Genomic DNA, 18,158 nt, shown 5'->3' with positions numbered 1-18,158 from the left:
CCAAACACAAGGAGCGCATTATTCCTTCCGCCGCAGAGAAACGTTGGGCGCCACTCGCCCGGATGACATCTCCGCCACCTTCGGTCAGGCAACACAGCCGTGCTCTAAATCCACGGACAAATGTACTTAATTGCGGTAGACAATGAAAGCTGTACATACAGTTTTAAAATCCAAGCCAAGGAAAGATATTGGGCCTGTTCTGTAATGGGCCATTTTGTCATAGCCTCTTGGCCAAGGACTGAATTAGTACTTTGATTCCGTTAACCAATTAACGAAACATTCTTGTAACATGCAGGTGTTTTTGTAAGGATTTAATCTTGGCTGTTGGCCTACTCGACTTACAGGCTCCTGAAGGCGTAAGGCTATATATCGAAGTAAAGAAATATCGGAAAAGACATTGCAAGACTTGCAAATATATGAAACATTTACACATTATTGCTGCTTTTTGATATAAAAGTACATATAGTGTTCTGAAATACATGTATCATGGTACTTTCCATGTATACATTCCATTTCCTTTAGGGATGGTAAAGCCAGTGATATTGATGAGGATTTTTTTTTCTTCTGGGGTTGCTTTTTCTGCTTGGTTGTTTCTCTTTACTCACTTTGTTTGGTTTGGGATGAATGTGTTTTCACTTACAGAACCAGACCAGTACCATCTCAGCTGACCTCACCCTCTTCCCCCCCAGAAACACAAAATGTAAAATAAAACTACAGAGCTCTGCACAGTCATGAGGGATTTGCACTCCCCGCTGCACACACACACTCCTAATTCAAGCCACTTAGCCTACATTTAACATTGTCGGTGATATGGAGTGGCTCATAGATGCTGTTTGTTTGATGTTTTGTGGTTTTCCTGACTATAATTTATGATTTGCATATCTGAAATGTTAGGCTGTACTGCCAATTTGCTTGTAATCGCATCAAGCCTCTCAAATGTACTATTCTTCAAATGTCTGTTGGACAACTGTGTGGTAGACATCTGTGGTTTTCTTGGACAGATGATATTAACTGGACGGCCCTATTTGAACCTAGTGTAATTTAAAAGGTGGAAAAGGGGGGTTGGAATGCCCATTGGCATTAGGCCCTTCCTCTTGATGTGCCATCCTCTTATCTGATTTGGAGAAAGCAGACCAGCACCAAGCAACTACCTTTTTTTAACTCTGCAGTTTCCGTAGCTGAGCTATGCAGCCGCTGCGTGTATGGATGCACCTCCTGTAGCATGCTAGCGTGTGATGAGGCGGGGAATCCCTGCCTGTAAAGGCCTCCAGCCCTGGACCACGGCCTATGTGGCAGATACCTGGCCACAGTCTGCACGGCCACTGTCCAATAACAACATCGACGACAATAACAATAAGATTTTTGTTTAAAGATAGTAAATATGCCATAATACATCAAAAGGAGTGACTTACTATGAGATAATGTCACTGTTGTGCTGCGTTCACAGGCTGAAGGTTGGGGTTACGCATCTCTGATGCAATGAATCAGCCGAACATGAATATAGCGGTTTGGTTTTTCCAAGGTAGGAGTGACTTATTGTGCCGATAATGTCACTCCTTCGAATGTCTCTCAGCCATCATAATGCAAGGTCACAAAAGTTATATAGTAAATATAAATATATGAATAGATCATAACATAATTTTGTTATTAAGGTTAATAATCAGAATAATAATATCTAAGTGTATTAATAAATATGAATATATTCATATATTTATTGATGATAACCTTCATAACATCAACAACAACAGAAATAATAACTAATAGTAATTGTCAGTAGGCTGTGTTATGTGTTGGTTGGTTGATAGTTGCTCCTTATAACAGGAGAATTGTTTGTAGCGACTTCCCGTGAAATCTGAAACAGTTGTGATCCATCTAGGTCCATCTAGGACCGTCGGCGTATAAACTGCATGGAGAAGATCGAGCGCCACGTATAGGCCTGGTGTGTGCCCCCCCTCATCCCGTGGCTTTGTTGGACCTCTCCAGCCTCACATACTATAAACATTCCCAAGAGAGCGCCGGCAGGCCCCCACCCCTCCCAGCGTGTCTGTTTCACCCTTTCTTTCTTTCTCCCTACTCCTCATCCCTCTCTCCCTCCTGCTCTTTTGACACTCTGTTTGTTTTATACGTTTTGGTCTTTGTGAGCGCTTTCTCCCCTGACCCCTTTTTTGCGTGTTTGTTTTTGGAGTGACACGGGTCACCTGTCGCCAGCCTTTCCATAGGCTGCTTGCCTCGAATCAGGCCTATCTTTGGCTACAGGCCTTGTCCTTACCGGACATTCGGGGCTCTGTCATTTGGGATATTGGCTATCCCACAGTGTACAAAGGGACATTTACTCGCTGTGATCATATCCCAGTTCAGCAGCAGGGTACGGCACATAAGAAGTATTTTTAAGATTATTAAGCATGAATGTGCTGAGAAATTAAAATGAAAGGTGCAGTTAAAGGTTGCAGGTATTTCCCCCCAAAACCAAGGGAAATGGGTTCCGCCGCCATGTTTTTATTGCGTCCCCTCCCTGTAACGTGGCTGAAGGGAAGGGGGGATGTCGAGTTCTCACATGCCTGCCAGTGCTTCCTCGCAGGTTGTAAATGGGGCTTTCTGCTCCTCCAAAGGGGTTCTTCCCAGGCGGGAGGCAGGGACCCTCCCAAACGGGGCAGGGCCCGGGGTGCGTGCGGCAGCCCTTAATGAGGATCCGTTGGAATCCTTTTCATCTCAGGCCTGCAGGCTCCTCCCTGATGTAAAGGGCATAATGTGCTTTTACTGCGGCTTGGAATCTTTATGGCCTTTCTCTCAATGGGACCCGCAGCTCAGTTGGGGGAGAGGGAGGAAGTAAGAGGTGGGGGATACAGGGAGGGAGGGAGGAAGGTGGTGTCATTATAACCTGACTGGTATTAATAGATTTTCTACTCTGATACTGATAAAATACCATCACATTTGACTTCTGCGGGTTATTTTTTTTTCTTTTCATCCAGTAGAAGCCATGTGAGTGTTAACAATGCATGTAATATGCATTCCTCTAGAGAAGGGTTTTGCAACTTTTCAAGAATTTTATATTTATGTTTTTATTGCATTATATGTACATATCAATAATTTATATTTGTCTGGACATACTGGAATTGGATGAGTGCAGATGTCAGGCTATGAAGGAAAAAACAACCCTTTTTTGTATACAAAATATTTCAGCTTGCTAACTTCATTATAATGCATACAGCATGAGTCAAGAGAGCTATGGAGTGTGTATCAATACTTTTACTTGTGAATTTGACTGGTTTAATCATCAATTTAAATAATGCATAGAAACTGGTTCAGATGTCTGTGATTAGGGCACTTTTTCCTTCCTTCACATCATCACAAAAGTATCAGTTTTTCAAATGCACCTCTCTGGTTTATGTCTAGGTGTGGAACATTTTACCATTTTATCAACACCCAGGCTCTTTTTCAAATGTAACCATTTTTGGGTGTCTAAAGCCCGCTACTAGATGTCACAGGGAATTTTCTCCGGCTTTACCTCACACAGAACACTGGGACAGAAATTGATTTAAAGGCAATAGGTCATTTCCGACTCCTAATGGCCAAGAGAGGAATTGCAACAACAAACAACCAGAAACCACAACACTGTTTATGCTTGCCACAGTTATTGTACAGTTCAGTGTTTTCTCGTGCACTGTTTTGGAAAGCTGATGGTGAAAAACTTAACAGAGTCTACTGTCTTTTCGTGGTGTTCCAGTAAGAAAATGTTCACCAAACAGGTGACTTTATGAAATCCTGACTTTTGTGTGCTACACAAGACTTTATATTTTTTGTCTTTTTGAAGTTTTCACTTAGCTAACCAACTATATTGTGAGCAAACAAGTTATTTGGCTACGTGACTAGCTGGCTATATAACTACGATATGATAGTCTACCACAAATGATGCAACTATAACTTTCAGTTTGAGAGAAATAAAGGTTTAAACACGGATGATTGCACACGTAAAGAGATAAATGGAACACGTAGCTACCCAAATTACACTCCAGTCAAGCAATCCCTGAAACTCTGTATACTATTGCTTATCTAGTTAGAAAACAATACCAGTTCGCTATCAGTAACAACAAGCAAGCTATTACTAGTTAGCTTCCTGAATTTACAAATATCCACCTGAACCGCAACACTTGTGCAATCCCTACTATGTTTGTATTGCCTATAATTTATCGCAAGTGGATATTTGTAAATTCGTCAAGCTAACTATAGCTGGTTTGCTAAGATTACAAACTAGTATTGTTTTATAACTAAATCTGTAGTCTTTGCTTGGATAATAGGCAATAGTATATGGAGTAGTTTCAGTGATAGCTTGTCTGGAGTGCAATTTCGGCAGCTACATGAACAATCAGAATAAGCCTCCACACCATTGGCTGTGGCAATTAGAACCTATTTTCAACCATTGAGCTTGAATTGTAGTACAGCTGTACAATGTTTTGATACAGAGTGACGGCCCGACAAATGTACACTTTGAAACCTGAATTTAACGACTATAAACACAGGCAGAGGGTGAGTCAGAGAGCTTTTTTCAATGATAGGAAGGGATTTACAATGGTCTTGTAACAATGTTTTACCTATTATACCCTTAAGACTCAAGATAATTTTTATGTCACATGCTCATCCAAGTATGTATGGCGAAATGTTGGTGTGAGAGACTTCAGATAATAAACTTAGGTGATAGTAAATAAGTAATTTGTCAATACGTAATAGGGAAGAGGTACTGTACAATAAACAATAATAATGAGATAGGCGAGTAAGGAATTTTGATTTGCCATATATATTTTGAGATTTTTTACATTTTTCAAGGGAGGAAGCAAAATGTATTTTTTTTTAAATTAAATGGCAGAAAATAAAAATGGTTGCTCATGTTATTTCAGGTTAAGTTTTTCATTTGAAAGAGTAGGATCTAGTGATGCAAGTTATAGTATTTGCTATAGCGCCCCCTAAAGACGGACTGATCCCAAATTTTATGGGGCAGTTTTGTGATGATTTGACAAAGCAATCATGAGTTACAGCTGTGTTAGTAGAAATGACCACACCCATAACACAAAGGGATGCTACACCAAATTTGGTGAAGATTTGATTCATTTCGTGAAAGAAGAAGCAAAATTTTGCTATTGCTCCCGCAACTGAGCTTGGAGGCAACTGGGCTAACCACTGAACCACCATGGCAGCAGGAAACATACAATTTTTTGATGAAGCTTGGTCTCAGGAGGCCGTACCCCAAATGTCTATAAGCATTTAAACTTATCTGTTTCTTATAGTGCCACCTATTGGCTGAGAGGTGCCAAAATTGACATGTGTTCAAAGAACCATAGACTACATGTGTACTGAGTTTGGTGATCAGGCATAGGATTCAGAAGTTATAGTAGCTGTTTTTAAATTAATTAAAAAAATGAATTGATATGTCATGGACATGTCGAAAAACCCTTTTATCTGGGTTAATTACAGCATACTCTGTAAACTTTCGTGAAGATTAGATGACATTTGGAGAAGAATTAACAACTCAATTGCTTGTAGGCCTGTTACACCATTTGAAGTACACAAAAGTTCATTTGAAGTTCATAAGTTCACCTTACCAACTACTTGGTTGACACTTTTTGGTCATTTTCTGGCCGGAACCCAACTTTGGCGTTTCAACACACATCACAATTTGCACTCGCACGTGACTTTTTGGGTACGACCCCCTCCCTTCTTGAGGGCCAATATCTCTAGAATGACAAATTGAATGAGGCTGGTGTTTTGGATGTTCTTTATTGAGTATATAAAAATTGTAGTGGTCACCTCCCACACCTGTGGTTGAGTTTTCACAGAATTGACCCATCATTGAATTGAGGATGAACAACATTCTGACTGGTAGTAAATGATAAACAGCAGCTCAGGTTGATTGACAGAAGGAGGGAAGTCCTCTGAAGTCCTCCTGTTTCCCCTTGGATTTGTTTTTTCGCAACGGCACATTGGTTTAAGGTTATAAATGTGGTGTAACTCAATGTTGCATGCACAAACACTGATATTTTGAACTTTACTACAGCTCATTTGTGCCTCCACTGATTGCTTCACAGATTTTTATGCTAGCATCTTGTTCATATGTACCATAAAGCCTGTCATTCACAACAGTTGGGACGGCCTGTAGTGTAGTGGTTAAGGTACATGACTGGGACCCACAAGGTCGGTGGTTCGATCCTCGGTGTAGCCACAATAAGATCTGCTTTGTCTCCTATCTAATCTAGTCTAATGAACTGTACGTCTCTCTGGATAAGAGCATCTGCCAAATGCCATTAATGTAATGTAATGTAATGTAGTGGTCAATACCGCAAAAGACTCCCATAACATCAACCTTAATACGGAGAGAGGCGGCTGTGTCACTACATTCAAGTCAAGTTTTGATTGTTTTTTTTCACTGGAGAATTATATGGCACAGGGCAAGAGTAGCCTATATTCGGGCTTGGCACATTCTATTCAGTCACATAACCCATCACCCTCTACCAAGCTTATGTGGAGCATGTCTTTCATTGCCATTTTGGCGGTTAAATCTGTTGATTTCAGCTGGACTGACGTCGCACTTACCAGGTCTCACAGTCCTTGGGTGGTTGGACTAACATCATATTCATAGATGTTGATGTGTGCCATGCAAATTGTGTTAAGCTTTTCCCAATCATTCCACAAAGCATGATTTTGTGAGCTTGATGTCACGTTAATATTTTTAACCATCTTTTATTGTTGATGCCAAGATCCCTCATGGACAGCATACTGTTCACCAGGGATTTTGCCATCAACATTAAGTCTTCTTTTGATTAAAGAGCTTTTTCCATCAATTCAATTTGCTTAATGTAAGACATTTAATGTTTATATTAGAATATATTTTGAATAAGGTGTACAATTACCATATAAATGTCTTTATTGTAAAGTTATTATCAGTTGGTTAACCGGAAATAGGTTGCACCACAGCACCTTTTCTGTGTGTTGGTAGATCATGATGAGATATAGAACTCCTGCGATATTTAGAGGTCCATAACTTTGTAAGGATCCAAGAGGTGCTGTGGTGCAACCTCCTGGAGTTGGCATGGAATGGTCCTTAACCTTGTTGAAATGCAGCAAAAAGTTGTCTAGTTTAAAGAGCCGCATACACCCTCACCTCCCCTAAACGGAGCGCAACATTTTGGTATCCTTACAGGAAATGCGGTTGCATTCGCTTGAACCGCCACCTAAACCCTTTCACTTCAAGAGGAAATGCTTGCGGTAAAGGTCTTCACAGGTCTACTCCAAGACTAGAAATGTGACAAATCATCAGTTTTTGTAAACGCCTACCATTCCATTTTTAAAATGGTGTAATCGATACTGCTTATGACCGCTTGGGGTGGTATCTTATTAATGAAAAAGTAAATAAAAACATTGCCAAATTAAGGATTTACAATTACATTGTGCTCAGCAGCAGTCTGTTGTTAAAGCCATGTAGGCTACGTCCAGGCATGCTGGTCAATCGCATGTCATTTTTTAAAAAATGCATCCGTTCAAATTATAAGAACTGCACAATCTCCCAACTTTGGTGCACACAGGGTTGTGGTCAGGTTAATGTCCAATGTTTGTGTGATATTCAATAATAGGATAAGGATTGTGTTGTGGTGGCGACTTTTCACTTTTTGTCACTGGTGGTGAAAGCACATTTATTTAATTAAACTAAGCTTACCATTTCAGCTTCAGAAAAAAAGAACGGTTATCGGTTGTCATTTGTACATGTACAACTCATTTTCAGTTGACCGGTTAAATCTTTAACCGTTCATACCCCTACTCAAGAGTAGCCAATCTTTACTTTTCTACAGCATTGACAAGTTTCCACACAGTGTTTCAGAATTGAAATTTTGCTTAGGGATTCAAAAATAAAAAGAGAAAGCAAATTGACTCCCAATGAATTATTCACTGGTGCCTTAAAAGGCAGAGCCGAGCTCATGGAAAATGAGGGACACTCAATACCTATATGAACATTCTCTTTGATTGCTCTTGCCTCAGTTTTATGAAGACCTTTAAATCTTGGCGAGCAGGGTTATGAACAAATCTATGGACACTAGGTGGGGTGGGGGGGGGGGTGTGTGGGGGGGTTACAAACTTGTCCTGCCCCTCTCTAAAACCGCATATGTGGGTCCCAGTGTGGCAGATTGTTTAAGTCGCTCCAGTATTGAGGTTCAATAAATTACTGCCCTGCCAGTGAGATTGAGCTTGGTTCAAAGACCAAGCCTTTTTTTCCCTCAAACATATTTATTCACATTTCTCCCTGGCCACTTGTAGTGGCAGACATTAAGTTAAAGACAGTAGACAGATTAAATTGCAGGACTTGCAATACCCCTTCGCTTCTGAGTACTGTACTGTACAGTACTGTAGACTGGCCTCTAAATGTGCAATGCAGTCTTAAGTATTTGGACAATGGTACAATTTCTCTTTCTTTGCCTCTGTACTCAAAAGCTTTGAATCAAGACTAGATATCAAGCGATTGAATACACCTGACAAATCTGAAACGGCTGAGCCTGTCTAGCTGTCCAGTTATGTCCCCTAAAATGGGGGGAATATATAAAAAGGGAAGTAATTCCTATATGGATCATCTGATATGGTACATACCCTCAAATGAAAGGTGTCTACGCTTTAACCTCATATTCATTCTTTGATATCAAATCCAATGTGTTGGAGTAGAGAGCCAAAAATTGTGCCCCTGTCCAAATACTTTTGGACTACAATGTATGCCAATGATACCTTGAAGTAAACTGTTTTGGACTGCTTTTTTAAGGCCTGGTGCCAGTGACTAATCAATCTGCTGATGGCATCCAGCCTCTGGCCGATGGTTGTTCTTTGCTCTTCATCCATTGTTTACTCATATTCATCAATATGAATAATTAAATATGAATTATGCAGACGTCCACTAAGTATCCTGTTTTGATTGGGTGGTTGTAATAATTGATTGGCACACTAAACAAAGAAGATGATTGCATATTAACCTGATCGATAGTTCATTTCCTTATTGTGTCCTTTGTTTCCTTTAGCTTTCTGAGCTTTTTGTCTTTTCAGTGAACTTGGTAGAGCACAGCACTGTGGTTATTGTAATGTATTGCTCTTAAACACATAGACAAGGAAAGTGTCAGATGAAGACATACCTTGGCTGCTACAGTACTATAGCCTGTTGTAGAATGGTTTGCTTGCTGAAAAGGAAGCAACCAGCTTGTGCAGTTTAATATATTTGGTGGAAAGGCAGGCATCGGTTTGTTTGCCGGCTATAGAAAGATGAAGGTGATTAACTTTTTTGCAGCATTCTGCTGGCTGGCTAGCAGCATACATAAAATACTGTGCATTGTGTGTATTTGTCTGTATTTAGTGCAAGTTGTGGTGTCGTACTGCTTTCCAACTGCTATTTTTTATAAAAAAAATATGCGACCAAATGTGTTGCTTACGTCTTACCAGTTTGAGAAGCAACTGCAGATACATTTATGGTTAAACTGTGTTTGCCCATCCAAATAATTTCTAATATAAGCCTGAGTGTGTTATAGGAGAGAGAGAGATATCATGAGTAGAAACTGCTGAATTTCAAAAAAGTTAAACTGGCTAATAATCACTGAGACATTATTTCCTTAAATGCATGTCATATTATTGGCCTGTTAATAATTGATAAACCTAAAATTATGTTCTAGTTTTGCTGTATCGCAAAATCTGTTCATTGTTCATGGCCGCGAGATTGTCTGTTATGGAACATGTTCCTCTATCGACCGTGAAAGCACGCGTCCACAGCTAGCTAAATTATGTATGGTAGGCAGCCAGCTCTACTAAGTCTTGAAATAATCGATGAACTAAATTGACAGATGTAAGCAGGTATTGTGGTGTTGGAAGTTAAGGGTCTCACCCTTTCTAAGGCTTTCTGCAACCCTTGGCATATTCCACAAGCCGCTTAGTATGGCCTGGCTGTTCTATAGCCAAGTGGATCCTTCTAGGATCAGCAGAGCAGCATAGTTTTGGCCTGAGGAAAAGAGGAACAGAAAAGCCTCACCGTTTGCTTTGCCACTGCTGGAAAAAACAATTCTCTTCACTTTGGGTCTAGAACGTTTACAATAAATGATCAAATTAAAAACGGAAAACCGGCTGAAAAACGGAAAACTGCAATCTAGCTATAATGCACGTGTGGAACTTTTGTGTGGAACTTTAATTAAAAACTGTGTGTTTTCCCTGATGCCTTGGTGTTAATGTGCCTAAATTTGTTTAGCAAGAAAGCAAGTTAGCCAGTATTTACTTTTTCATGATAAATGAGAAGCAGTTTTATATTTCACTTCTTTTTGTTTTTTTTTGTACTGAGAATGTACTGAACCGTGAAATCAAATTTGAGGTACATACCAAACAAATATTTTTCTCTACCATTACATCACTACTGGTTACCCATTAAGCCCAGTCGGGTTATTTACATGCAGTATTTCATAATATTTCTTGAAGTAGTCTTTTAAATGTTTATGAATTCGGCAAAGTCATAAGTAATGTCCTTTTTTGTAGTCATTTTTATTATGTGTTCAGAGAAAATGAAAAAAACCCTTATGGCAGTTTTAATGCCGCAGTAAGCAGGAAATGTTAAAATTCAAAAGCTTAATCTGCCCCCCCTCCCCCTTTTCTTTCTTTCTTAAAAAATAAAAATAAATAAAACTTTATAATGAACTCACAGTGAAGGCCACAAATTGGTATGTGTTCATTTACTCTTCTGGAACATCACTGGAGTTTTAGAAAGCCGCGTTAATGGTTAAACTGACCTCCACACTGGGTGATTGCAGTTTTTTTTTTTAAACCACATGACGCTGATCCCTTTCGTTTTGACTGTAGTGTCCATAAGCCAGAAATTACTGAAACAATCGCTACCTTATGAGGAAGAGGACGGAAGAACATTTTACGCCAATGTATCATAACAAAGAAAAAAACTGGCTGGGATGTTTCAAGCATACACCAAGCCAAAGGTTAAAGGTCATAAAGGCAGTCTGGGTTTTCACCGAGTCATGGGGTTACAACACCTCCTAACATGACCTTTCCAGAGTTAAAATACAAAGATTTACAACAGGAAAACCCCACCCAGGATGCTGCAGCAACAGCACTGGGTGGGGGGAAGCCCCTTTTCAGAAGTGGCTGCAATTTGGAATTCCTTTGCTCGGCTGTCCCACTTGGCCACACTGTTCCTTTTCTGAAGGCAAGTGCAAATGAAATTGTCAAACGTAGGTGATTAAAATCATTAATTGTTGTAGTACAAATTGATCAGATCTTTTTCTGCGCTTACACCATTTTTGTGGGACAGAAATGGCCTTCATACTTCACCTTGAGACTGATTTAAGTCTGGAAGTCCTGGTACAGTATCCATGTTAGAATTCAGTGTGAGGTTCAGATATATATCATGACATTTATGGCTCGAAACCTGGTTCAGGCTTGGTTGGAAAAAATACTTTCCAAAATGAGAATAACTCAAACCATGCCTCACAATGCTGTGGACTGACTGTAGAACATTTTGGCGTTGGCTTGCAAGCAAAAAATACAAAATATGAATGAGTAGCAGAAATTTTACCTGCAGGAGCGTGCAAATATTTTTCCTAAGCTGAAATGCTGAAACGGTTACAGACTAGGGTAAGTTTCCTGTCCGAGTCATGGAAATGTAGAATTGGGTGAATGGAATTTGCGATTAGAGTTATAATTTGTGAACAAATTGCATATGTTCGCTGTGCAGTTTTGACTTTACTTGGTCTTAATGTGTACCTTTTTTAAAAATAGCCTCTCTGTTCTGTCAACTTTTTGTTACAATTTTGTCTATCATATTCCATCAGATGTGTTTACACAGTTACCATACCCAGAATGTTTGGAGACGCATGTTTTTTTTTTTTTGTTCAGGAGAACTTGGAACGTTCTTTCAGAAATGTAAACATCCATCCAGTTCCTGTTACAATAAGAGAAACAAATATACTCTTGCAAAAAAAGGGCAGCGTGTGGTATGCACAGGGTGAAGAACTGAACTCTTTCACCCTGGAAAAGTGGCTTCAGAAGAGTCTCATACATTTAGATATTTTATTGAATAAGCAGAATGATTCTTATAATTTGAATCATGCCTGCTCAGAGGTTGTTATGGAGGGTTTGCAGTTTTTATGAAAATAATTTCTTTAAAAATCTTTGGCTCTACTCTTTTGTGGGGTGGTGGATGGTTGTTCATGGTCTTTTACTGTGTGTAAAATTATGAAATGATCATGTTTGAACATGACTAAATAGAAAAGCAAAAAAATGCTAAATCACTGGAATGTCCTGGTCTACTAAAAATGTTCATGGGTAATTTGTTCCAACTGGTGTCAGCATATATAAGGTAAGATTGCTCATATGATTATTTACTTTTATTTCTGGATTTATTTTACTATCTGCATAATTCATTGCACAGTGACACATTTATTTTGGTTCTATACTCTAGCACTTTGAGTCTATTAGTCAATTTTATAATTTTAGGGTATTTCCATCCATAATAGGTTCACTGTTTAGAAATTATAGAACCTTTTGTACATTGCCCCCCCCCCCCCCCCCCTCCCCCCTTTCCATATATTGGACAGTTTAACATAATGTAGAATAAAGTTACATTTAGTCTCATCAGTTCACAAGACTCTGTTCCAGAACTCTTTCAGGGGCTGTAATCTCAGCTTTCTGTTCTTCAGGCTTATCAGCGGTTTGCATCTTTTAGTGTACCCTCTGTAGGTCTGCTGGTGCAGTCCTCTCCGTATGGTAGACTTTCTACACCTACATCCAGGAGAGTGATTTTGATGTGTTGGGTCTGGGTTTTCTTTACCATAGAGTAGTCTTCGGTCATCCACTACAGTGGCCTTCCTCGGTCTACTGGGTCTTTTGACATAATTGAGTTCACCAGTTGTTTTTTTCTTGTTATAAAATAATTGGTCCAATGAATTATGGTGCTCACTGTATTTCCGTTACTCTGTCAATGAGCCTTGATAAATTTTTTAAAATGTCATTGTGAAAACAAAGCCAAACTATCACATGGTGTGGGAGACAAAAAAAATCTATCCTCATTTTTTTCCTATTCTTGCCTAAAGACAAGCCAGTTATTAATTTCTTTCTCACATGGGATCAGTTCATGGGAATTGGCCAATGTGGAGGGAGCCTGTGGGCCTCTCTCTTTTGCCTGTAGAGGGCTGGGCTGGGCTGGGCTGGGCTGGGCTGGGCTGGGCTGGGCTGGGCTGGGCTGGGCTGGGCTGGGCTGGGCTGGGCTGGGCTGGGCTGGGCTGGGCTGGGCTGGGCTGGGCTGGGCTGGGCTGGGCTGGGCTGGGCTGAAGTTAAACTGCAGGGCAGGCCATGCTGTACTGTCTCCCCTGGTTGTAGTGCAGTACACAGAGACAGGGCAAGGGGCCAATACTCCATGGAAAAGGGCTGGAACGGAGACCTCTGCCCTAATGGAACTCCAGTCTGCAGTCTGTGCTGGCTCTGCCCCGTAATCAAAACAGAATGATGAAACTGAGCACAGCTCTAGGCCCTTCTGACTGCCTGGCCTGGGAGAAACTGGGCGTAAATCCTGCCCCAGATTGATCATGGCCAAAGTGCGCGAGCACCATGGAAACCTGGAGCTGGAGTACAGAAGATGTCTGACGGGAGCTTGCCATGTTCTTACTTAGACACTTTACAAAGCACTGGAAGGAATTTTTACCCTCGACATGGTAGCAGGTACTATCTTGCAGACATTACAAAAGTGTCGCCTTCCTCCTCTTGGGTGAGCTTGGGACAGTGGAATTTCTTCCTCCTGTAATTTGTCTTGGTGCCTGTAATTTCTGCCACAGTGTTCATTCCTAAATGAGCAGGCCACTCTGTGGATGGAGTCGCAACTTTGCATGAGATGAACGTCATGCTGGGGGATGTGGATCCGGTCTTGATCTACGCAGTGGCACATCAGGATAAACTAAAACCTGTCAATGCACAAAGTAGCTTTTCCCTTTTTTTTGTTAAAAGTGACAGAGGTGCTGTGCGATGTGCGTCTCAGATAAGTGCTGATAAATGCTGCCAGTGGCGAGAGAAGGCAGTGACAGGCACAGGGTGGGTGGAGGAGAAATCAGATTCAGCAAAGCTATTCTTTCCTTCTCTTTTTTCTTTTTTATATACATAAAGGGTCGCTTTAGTTGACCAGGCTGTAATCAATCCTCCATTAGTTTGGGGCTCTCCCTCTCAAATTCCAATTAAAAGAGCTTTTTTAGCTTGTCAAATATGTACCCATGAGGTCTTATGTGTGTGCATGATAGAGTAGCTCATTGTCCCTCAGAGGATGGCAAGAGAACGCAAATTGTGGCAGTATGCGGCAGCATTAACATTGTTCCCCCCACACACACACACACACTTTTTGGCACATTTTTGGCTAATATTGGGGGAGATTTATTGCAAGTCAGATTTGATACATTCAATCATGATTCTGTTTGAGGTTCCCAGTAAGTGATATGTCTATAGTTTTGTTCCAGTGCAATCTGGTTGATTTTTATTAGGTTTGTAGTTTTGTGAGGAGTTGGTGGATTGGAACTGAAGGATTAACATGTTGTCCATATAAGTACAATGCTGATCAGTTGTCCTGATCAGCATTGCTTTTATATGAAAGGGGATAACTGAGCCAGACCCTGATATCCCAGAGGCCAAGTCCTCCGGGCCTTGATAAACATTGTAAAAAGGGAGGACGAAAACACGTTTTACTTTCTTGTTGAAAATTAGGTGGTTGTCCTTGAAACTGGCATGCACATTTTTGCACAGTCCCTCTTAGATGGTGTGAAGGATTGCTGTAAATAATGCTTTTTACTACCATTTTGACTAACAGCAGGCATACTCCTTCTGCAGAAATGAAGACCCATATAATTGGATCTGGTGTTTTCCTGACTGGATTGCCTCTTTTGACTGGATTTTTAGTTCTGAACCAAACTGAACTAAAGGCTCAGAACCAGAATGAAGAGATTTTTTTCTTTGCTCTACTCTTGGTTTTTCTGAGCGCTATTCTATGTGGACTCCAGGAGGTTGCACCACAGCACCTCTTGGATTTTTCTATTTCTGTGTGTTGGTAGACAATTATGAGGTGTAGAATTTCTGGAAACCTCAGCTTCATACTGCACTTTGTTTTAACTGTAGAGCCAGTTAAAGTTTGCCGGGTGTTCTAATGAAAAAAGTGTAAAGTCCAAACTAGTGAGCTACCAGGTACTTTACAACAAAATCAGCAAATAAATGTGGTGGCACCATGATTACATATATATCCTAACTGGTTACATCCTAACTCTTTATATCCTAACTCTTTTGGATGTAGTCATTACTAAGACGAGTGGATAATCAATGATGGGAAAAAAAGTCTCTTTGCAGTAACTGTCTTCCCCTTGGCATTGTGCTGGCTCGATTGCTATTGAAATATCATATCCATAGATGAAACCTCTACTTGATTACCAAGTTGCCATGGTGTGACCGAGAAATTATGCCGCGTGCAGAAAATGTTTTACCGTGAGTGACTGTGATTACATGCGTAGTCTGTAGGACTGTTAGCTAGTCATGTTGTTAGCTTATTTAGGTTTTGTCACCGCTTTTATGTCAGTAATGCATAAATTAAGAGTATTTGCAGGATTTAAAGTTACCGCTAATTAGACTACGTTTGGACTGGAGTACAGCTGGTGCAACCAATTCCACACAGAGGGTTGCAGCAGCAGTGAAGTTCCTCCCCTTGCACCTTTGCTTTCTTCAGTTACAGGTCAACCATCCAACCTTTATTTTGACTGGGCAACATCAGAATATTTTTTTAATGGATGCCATGTCCTCTAGGCCTCTTTTAACCCCTGTGTTTTACCACTAAAATGAATGGGTTGCTATGGCCGCTTGTCCTCGTTTTCGTCATTGAAATTGTCACGTGATGAAGAACAATTGTTTGTAGGGGATTGATTGGAATAGCCCACTGTAGATGAGGGAGGACAAATTCTCATATTCTTATTTGTATTACTTTGGTGCGTTTGGGTGGGTATAAATGTGCGAAAAATGGCCACATTGAATATTCCATGCATCATATCTCAGTAAGTGTTATTATTACCATGTTTATCTTCATGGAAAAGTGCTCTCAGATGACTCATTTACAAAAAAAATAAATAAATAGATGTATGTTTTCTGATGTGATGTGAGATATGAATTCTACATGCCAAAGTGTATCCCTACATATAAATGTACAAAGATTTCAGGTTTTTCTTTACAAAGTTATGGACCTCTAAAATTCAAGAGGTGCTGTGGTGCAACCTCCTGGAGCTGGTTTGGAATGGCCCCTGAGCTTTTCATTGATGTGAGGGGTCACTACATTAAGTGCTTCCAAAATGTGATTACCCTTTTTTTGATATAAGAGTATTGGCCTAATTCTGCCCAATTGTTCTTTATTTACTTTTTGGATATGATTACAGAATTCTGCATGCAGGGCTTCACTTGGATCTTTTCCCCCATTTGCCTAATCATTGACTGACGAGGGTACCCCGCACCTCGCTGGCAGTGTGATTGGTTCAATTATTGCTTCAAAGATTTTATGGCAAATTCTAATTGGAATCTCTACAGAAAAGAGTTGTTTTATAGCATAGAAGGCCTTTCCTTTCTTCCTTAGTGTGTTCTCTGTTCTGTTGTTGTCATGTCTAGGAAACGACAGAGTCCAAATCTTCAATTTGTCGAAAAACATCTTCGCGAGGGAAAAGACGACACCAGGCAGCAAGATCTTCAGGAAAATCAGACTTTATTAGCACACGTGCATAAAGCCGGATCAGCTCTCCAGAACTGAACCCCGACTGGCATTTGTACACACATTTTATACACAGTTACTCCACCTACAACTCCTCCTCAAACCTCATTCTGGCAAATCACCCACACTTTTCTTATCGTAACTCCTCCCAACGCTCCTCCCACAACGTTATTGTGGCAAATTGCCAACGGTCCTTATGCTCTGCCAACTCTGTACAAAGTTCAGGGCATTCTGCCAACTACGTGTCCTCACTTCACCCCGCACCTGCTCTTGGCAAACTACCAGACCTCATAAAGTTCTGGATGCCCTCCCTCTAACACGTCATCCATACACGTCACTCTGTATCTTTCACTTTTATAAGACGAACTAAGCAGCAGTAATCATTGAAAATATACAGACAAACTAAACATTTCATTAATATTCACTTCTAATATACTTTTCTAATATACAGACATACTAAACATTTGATTAATTATTCTCTTCTAAGGGAATAAATGTACGTAGCATTCTTTGCTCTCATTTCAACAGTTTTCACTGTGGTTTCTTGCGTTTTCATAAGCTCAGCTATAATTAATGTTCTAGGTCAAATAGATACACTCCTGGCATAAAACATCGAGAGTCCCGGAGAAATCAACTGTACAGTCATATCTTGCTCTGCCCGTGTCCTTGACAGTTTGGTCTACACTGTTCAAGACGGGCCCCCTAGCACTGTGTAATCCTAGCATAATTTAGCAGTTAATCAGTTTGAAACTATACAGGGTACATTTCATACTTTAATACAGATATATTGATAAACTTTTAGCACACATCGTCGAGAGTTTTGGAGGAACCAGCCTGCTCACTAAGGTGGAGTCTGATTTTGACTTGTGATTGGTTATCATGCTTTTAGGAGGGAGATCTTTCATTCTGTGAATTTTTCCCTACATTGTCTCCCTCTCCCTCTGTCACTCTCCCACTCACACACTTGCTCTCCCCCCTTTGTGCTCTGCAGAGGTGCAATTGGTCTGACTGCAAATCGAGGCTTCTCCCTGCCCACGGGACCCCAGCGCGGGGTGACCGCCCTCCCACCTGTCACCCTATCACCCGGCACAGGTGCCACCCCAGCCGGCGGCCAAGATGGGCAGAACTGCGGTAAAAGGTAACCAGGCGCTTTCTGTTTCCACTGCTGCAGGCACACTGTTCCCCTTCCTCTGTGCTGTACAGTACAGTTCCATTTGCTCAAATAACATTTAAATAAATGTCCATTCCAGTCAAAATTAAGTGAGCAGTACTTATTCCTTTTGTTGTGTGGAGCTTGTTTGCTTGTTGATGCTTGAATTACAACTAAGTTGTATTGACTGAAGACTAATTAATTATTATGTGAATCAAATTTTAAGCTAAT

At 40.5% G+C, this 18,158-nt stretch overlaps 1 protein-coding gene across 5 annotated transcripts in view; it reads left to right on the top strand.

Annotated features, from left to right (window-relative positions):
- The window catches only part of scml2 (Scm polycomb group protein like 2), a 66,735-nt gene that overhangs the window by 10,801 nt on the left and 37,776 nt on the right, over positions 1–18,158 (top strand). For 4 of the 5 annotated variants that reach the window (XM_061235044.1, XM_061235043.1, XM_061235042.1 and 1 more), the window contains exon 2: positions 17,769–17,915. In XM_061235044.1, the coding sequence (XP_061091028.1) occupies positions 17,894–17,915 (22 nt within the window). In that variant the 5' untranslated portion in view covers positions 17,769–17,893. Of the gene's footprint in view, positions 1–16,677; positions 17,624–17,768; positions 17,916–18,158 lie in introns of all 5 variants that reach the window. The other variant, XM_061235040.1, reaches the window with a different exon arrangement.

This window comes from Conger conger, chromosome 3, assembly GCF_963514075.1.
Source record: "Conger conger chromosome 3, fConCon1.1, whole genome shotgun sequence".
NCBI classification, from domain to species: Eukaryota; Metazoa; Chordata; class Actinopteri; order Anguilliformes; family Congridae; genus Conger; species Conger conger.
Note: the sequence above shows the minus strand (reverse complement) of the source record. Positions and strands in the feature narration are given on the sequence as shown.